Genomic DNA, 6345 nt, shown 5'->3' on the forward strand with positions numbered 1-6345 from the left:
CTCGCCTCTCTCTCTCTCTCTCTCTCTCTCTCTCTCTCTCCTTCTCTCTCTGCCGTCTCTCTCGTCTCGCCTCCGCTTGCACCGATTCGCACCGCGAACCGCGACACGTCTGCTCGCGATGTTTCGCCGCGACTATCGACGATCGTCCAGCGCGTTTTCCAGGTTCGCGCGATACCACCCGCTTGCTGGCCACCCCCTCTGTTCGACTGGCGAAACTGGTCGGCCAGTCGATTCGTAGCAATCGAGTGGATCCCCGCGCCGATATGGTCGGCATCGATACGCGGCCGGAACCACTCAGCGTCTCTCGACGCGGAAGAAGGGAAATGCGCGTAAACGGGGATGCTTGGATAATTTACTTAGTTTGCGCATTAATATACGATTCGCCGTGCATTAGGTCATATAATATAAATAGCGGCCGGCCAATTTGATTAATGCTATTTCGGTAATCGATGCATTAAATAATTACGCCAGGGCTGGGAACGCACACGTACGACCGGACGTTAGCCGATAGTCATTAGTTTATTACGCAGGCTAGCCTAATAGTTCCAGCTCCGGCGAATAGTTTTCATCGAAAAACGATCGGACCGAATATACAGAGAACGAGAGAGGGAGAGAGAGAGAGAGAGTGGAGCTGCGGCGAACGCGAGCGGAAGGCGCGCGAGAGCCGAGCGAAGAGACTCTCGCTCTCGTGCACGAGAGACGCGCACACGCGTCGTTAACCTAAGCCAAGCAGCAGCAACAACCCCCGCACGCGTTCCCGTTTTCCTCCCTTTCCCCGTCCTCCCTTCGTCTTTCCCGCTTCCCGACCCCCTGCTCCGCGCTCTCCCCTCGGGCTATTTATTTTTCTCATGGGTTTTAATTTTGTAGAGACAACATAGATGCGTATCGGCCGTCCTGGCTGTACCGAGCGTCGGGTACACGTATACACGGCCATTGTGCCGGCCATTGTGCCCGCTACGTCCCGAATGGATGTTACGCCGCCGCTATCGGGATCGGATCTCGCTCGTTGAGTTTATTAATTGCGTTATGGCAAGTGGCGCTCGCCTACCGGTCCAAATTGAAAAAAATCCCCTGTACGCGAGCCACGCCGTTCTCTCTCTCTCTCTCTCTCTCTCTCTCTCTCTCTTCGAGTACGTGTTGCTTTCGCCTCGGTCCTCGCTTCCTTCCTTCTCCGTCTTCCAACCCTTCCCTGCCCTCCTCTCCCCTACCTTTCTCTCTTTCTTTCTTTCTTTCTTTCTTCCTTCCTTTCACCTCGCGAGATCCTCGCGGTTCTTCGAGGTAAATTGATATCGTATAGGGGATGATTTCAGCGAGATAATCCACGTAAACGCGTGCTCCTGGCTACGAGATCGCGAGTCCGATAACCGGTCGTTTATTCCGCGACGATTAAACGCGCGCACCTTTTCGACTCTCTGCGCGCCACGTACACGCGCGTTCGATCCTCCGAGAACGATAAAGGGAGCGAGAGAGAGAGAGAGAGAGAGAGAGAGGGGGGTTCTTGTCAAACGGATGCTACTTTCTCGGACTTAACGAGAAGGACGCTCGATTTTTACAGCTGGCGGGGATTAAAGACGCGAGTGTTTACGATTTCCGTTTTACGAGGCTCCGCGGCGTAACGAGCGACGTGCAGCGCCGTCGCGGAGGATCGCGTCCTCGACAAAGTGGAAAGGAAACGGGCGGTTGCGGCGCCGCGATCAATCGTACCCAGAAAGGGGATCCAATCGTAAAACAATTATACAATTACCGCGGGCTCGTAATTAATTGCTCGCCGTTTCAACGTTTACCCCGGCCGCGCTGTTGCGCAACCACTCTAGCTAGAGCTGGCCAGCTCGCTCGCTCGCTCGCGCGGCATTAATTCATTAACGTTGCACCGTCAAACGTATTTGCCCGTAAAATTGGACGGCCGGCGTATTCGCGATTATTTGCTTAACCAATTTCCGCGCGGCGATCGTCGGCGCGGTTCCGCGCGATTTTACCCGCCGACTTTGCCTCGCGAGGAACCAACGCGACGCTTGTTCCACGCGATCGTCGTTCATGTCCTTTGCCGTCATCGCGCGAGAGAATAGACGAAGGGGACGATCGATCGGCGTTGCGGTGAAAGATTCAGAAAGATTCGGGAAGACGTGGAAACGGGTTAGAGGTATCGCGAGTGTATCGATATCCCGACATCGACCACGGCTACCACCACCACCACCACCACCGCCGTCACTGGCCGCAACACGGCGGGTGCAGTTGCAGTTAATTTGCTCACTCCAAGTGTGTTTGATTCCCCTAATTAATTGATCGGTAGGGTCACCGTGGCACGGCGCGTATACGGATGGCAGTAATCAAGTGCGTGCCCCTGGTACCAGGGCTACGTATCTACGCAAACGTGCCCGCTACCTCTGCTCGCGAGTCATTCTCCAGTCACTCGCTCGTATCTGCGATCTCTGCCTCTTTCTCCTCTCGCTTCGTCTCCTCCACCTACCTTGCTCGTTCGCAGCTAACCACGTCGAAACGACCGAGAGGGGCTAGACGACGACGCGGTGGAACAACAACGTTGTCGCGAAATCCGCGGCGTCTCCATAAAACGTGGCGTTATCGAGAGAAAGGACGCGGCACGCGGCGTGAAATACGAACGTCTCGGGGGCCCCGGGACACGGGACAGGCCGCGAATGGCTAAAAAGTCGTTCGCACGGTCGTAACCGGAATCGTGAGCGCTGCTCGAGCAGGCCGATCGATCGGGCGTCGGTGACGCTTACGAGCGGTGGTCCGCTGGACAAAAGGAAACGTGGCGGCACTTACCCAAATGCCCGTTCTCGTAGTAATCCCCGTTGTCCATCCTGTGCTTCTTCAGCGAATGCTGGGGGTGGTGACCGGTGGCCGCGGCCAGGTGGCTGGCTGCGAGACTCAGACCGACGGAAGCTCTCTTCGGTGGTCTTCCTGGCCTGGAGCTGTACAGTGGTAGAGAGTTACTGTGGTTAGAGACACCCGTCATCGAGGTAACGTCTTACCCCGATCGTCGTGCTTACGACAGACGCGTCGTAAGCCGTGCGATTATCGTCGCGAGAAAAGACGCGCGATTTTACGAGATGCCGCGCTCGCTCGTGCAAACGAACGCGTCTTTTCTCGCGTAGTCGATGACACTCCTGGTCGGTCGGTCCCGACTCAACGGAGGAAACGAGCTCGTACGTAGCTCGATGATCGAGCTTCTGACCGGCTACGCGCGTCGATTAGTCTCTCGCGTGGTATCTAGAACGCGGCTACGTTTCGAGAACTGGTTCTCGGCCGACTGTGACCGAACGCGAGATTCAGCTCGCGCGTGGTCGCGAGCGAGCTCGGCCTCGAGCCGCGCGAGATACCACCGGCTAATACGCGCCGACGTTGTCGCGATAAACCTAGCAGAGGGCGAGATAAAGGCACGCGAGGGGCCAAACAGCCTGCGTTTGCTCCACTCGTCGCGTCTCTCGAAGGCTCGATCGTTCTCTCGTCCCAGGGGTGAACTCGCGCGAGATGGTCGACGAGCTGTCCGCGCGGCGATTCGCGATGGAAAAACGCGGAGGCATCTGGACGCGGAGCGCGCGGCTAGCCACGGGATGGCGAAGCGTGTGGATGCTGCGGCTGGCAGGAACGTTCATTTTTCACGGGACGTAGGCGCCGTACAGGCGCTTCCATATACACGCCTGGCACGGACACATGCCGCGCGAAGCGTACGTACGAAGCGTGCGCGCGTGATTCGAGCTTTTGCTTTCGCCGGGGAAATGCGTCTGAGACTCGCGTTGTTACCGCGGCAGGATCCTTTCCTCCGGTTCCCGATATAGCGGTTGTATTCGCGCGTAGGGGTTCTCAATCGCCGTCCGATCCGCTCCGATCCGCTCCGATCCGCTCCGATCCGCTCCGATCCGCCGCGTTCCGCTGGAAATTTAACCGGTAATCCCGCTCGACTCGCGCGGCACCCCTTTGTAGGCCGCGGCCATGGCTGGCAAACGATTTCGTCTCGGGTGCAGCGTCGCGACGAAAATGGAGCAAAGGGAAGGGAAGGGAAGGAAAATTGAAGCGCCGCGCGGAGCGGGACGGAAGAGTGCTCCTCTCTGGATATTTATATCCGGTGGCAGAGGCGCCACGCGATGCAGCAGCGACGGGTTGAGCATCTCTGCTCGGTAAGCGAGCAATCTCATAGTAGTCAGGACAGATTTGTAAATCTAATTTTTCATCCCGTCTTTCTGCCTGCCCTCTCTCGCTTTGCCTCTTCGCCTTGCCCACGGTCTTCTTCCTCGTCCTCTCGTGCTGCCTTCCACTCTCTACGCCCCCTCTATCGTTCCGACAGGGTGCTTTCTCCGCTCTCTTCATCCACCGGCATCTCGATCTCTCGATCTCCGTTCTTCGTTTCCCTGACGCCCTCCCACTCCCTCTCTCTCTCTCTTTCACTCCATCCACCCATCCCATCCGCTCCGTCACGCCGCCTCTCTCTGTCCCTCCGCCGGCTCTCACGCACGAGATCTCCAGACGATTCTCAGACGGCCGGTTTATACGGCGTTGATCTCTTAAACCGCTTAGCTTCGGGTTACACCGAAAACAAGAACGCACTCTCGAACGCTTAGACCCGTATAATACGTACTTGTTTGCGTACGAGTCTACCGGCGAAATGAGAAAAGCTTCGCGGCCGGATCTCGCCGACGACGGTGCGTCGTCGTAGCCGCGTGACGAAAATCGGCGGAATCGGGCCGGATATCGAGAAAGGCGGCCCCTTGCGAAATCGCGTGGTGCACGATTTCGCGGGCATAAGCCGATCGTGACCGATCGAGTTGGCCAACGGATCGAGAAGGAGAAAGAGATCGGCGGTAATCGGCCGTATTGCGGCAACCTGCGGCCCCCGTAGCTACTCCGCGTTTCGACTCGCTACGATTAATTCCCCTGCTTCGCCTGCTTCGGGAAGCGAGACAGGATACCTGAACGCGCGTCGATCACGCCTGTTGGCGCCAGCTTTTTCCGCCGAGCGCCTCAAAAACTCTAGATAGACATCGCTGACAGACCGCGGGCGCGCGTTCCACTGACGCGCGCGCGATACCAACAGGTAGAAACGTGGAAAGAATCGCGCGACCGGGTAGATGTTGCGCCGAATTTGCTACTCGATTGTCACGGTTTTCGCGAACCGCGGAGATCCTCTGGGACGAACGACCCAGATCGATCGGATAAAAGTTGCATCGGCGTAGCGCTGGATCCGCGTCCGGTGGAGTATCGCGTGTGGGATTCGCGATGATCGCGCCAGGTGCTATGCTTTGATCCGATCATTCCCCGCCTTAATGATCGCTGCGCCGCAGAAGCGGCTCCTCGTCCGGCCCTCGTCGGCGAGACGGGAACGAGAAGGAGGACGAGAAAGCGCGGAGAAGAATTCAACGGGGCTGAAAAGGGAACCGAGGATATACACGAGGAGAAGGCAATGCCGGAGTGCTCCGCGAGCAACAGTTGCAACCCATTCTTACGTGATGAACCGTTTAAGGACGGATCGTCTCGGTCCCTCGGATCACCTGAACGCTAGCCGGTGTTCCTGGATCTCGTTTAGCCCGGTCTGGGCAAAAAATCCACGCGTTCCTCGCGAGCTGATCCGTCTAGCGCCTCTCGGCGGAGAAAACGAGGGAATCATCGTTCGCTCAATCGTCGAAATTCGACAGTGCCTGAAATTCTCCGTAGCCCCGCGGGTCGATCGTGATCGAGACGGGCGAGGAGAAAGAAAGAAACGAGAAACGAGGAGCAGAGAGGATTAGAACCAGAGCGGGAGAGCGCACGGGGCGAGGAGAGGAGAGGAGAGACGAGGGCGCGGAATCGAGCGACTATAAATTGTCAATTTCGAAGTCAATTTGCCCAGGCTTACCAATCGGCTGCCGGTTAATTTCAAGGTGAATTGTGTCCAATATGGGTATATTATTAATGGCCCGGCGAGGGATAGGGTGCACTCTCGAACGGAGGGTTGCAACCCCGTTTTCGCGCACTGGCCAAATCTATCGCTCGGGGCCGGCGATCTGCTCTCTCGTACTCTCTCTCTCTCTCTCTCTCTCTCTCTCTCTCGCTCGCTCGCTCGCTCGCTCGTTCGCTCGTTCTCGGTTTTCCTCTCGTCTACCTGCACTCCTCCTGCCTCGTTCCCGCGCCGGCTACTCCGCTTCCGGATTTTCCACGAGCACGGTGTATCGCAGCGTGCGTGGAATTCGTAGGCCAGGTCGTTTCACCGATCTCAGCACCGCTCGCCTCGACAAAGGAGCCACTGTTGCTCGTTAAACAACGCGCTATCTTTGAATTACGATGCTCGAGCGTTATCGCATCCTGCTACCGTTCTGCGCCGTCCAAACACTCTCCCCGAAAACGCGGGAA

At 57.3% G+C, this 6345-nt stretch overlaps 1 protein-coding gene across 1 annotated transcript in view; it reads right to left on the reverse strand.

Moving 5' to 3' along the window:
* The window catches only part of dac (dachshund family transcription factor), a 139652-nt gene that overhangs the window by 81869 nt on the left and 51438 nt on the right, over nucleotides 1-6345 (reverse strand). Inside the window, exon 2 of the mRNA XM_017900441.1 lies at nucleotides 2785-2933. Within this exon, the coding sequence (XP_017755930.1) occupies nucleotides 2785-2933 (149 nt within the window). The remainder of the gene's footprint in view (nucleotides 1-2784; nucleotides 2934-6345) is intronic.

This window comes from Eufriesea mexicana, unplaced genomic scaffold, assembly GCF_001483705.2.
Source record: "Eufriesea mexicana isolate 0111107269 unplaced genomic scaffold, ASM148370v2 scaffold474474835, whole genome shotgun sequence".
In the NCBI taxonomy this organism is placed as follows: Eukaryota; Metazoa; Arthropoda; class Insecta; order Hymenoptera; family Apidae; genus Eufriesea; species Eufriesea mexicana.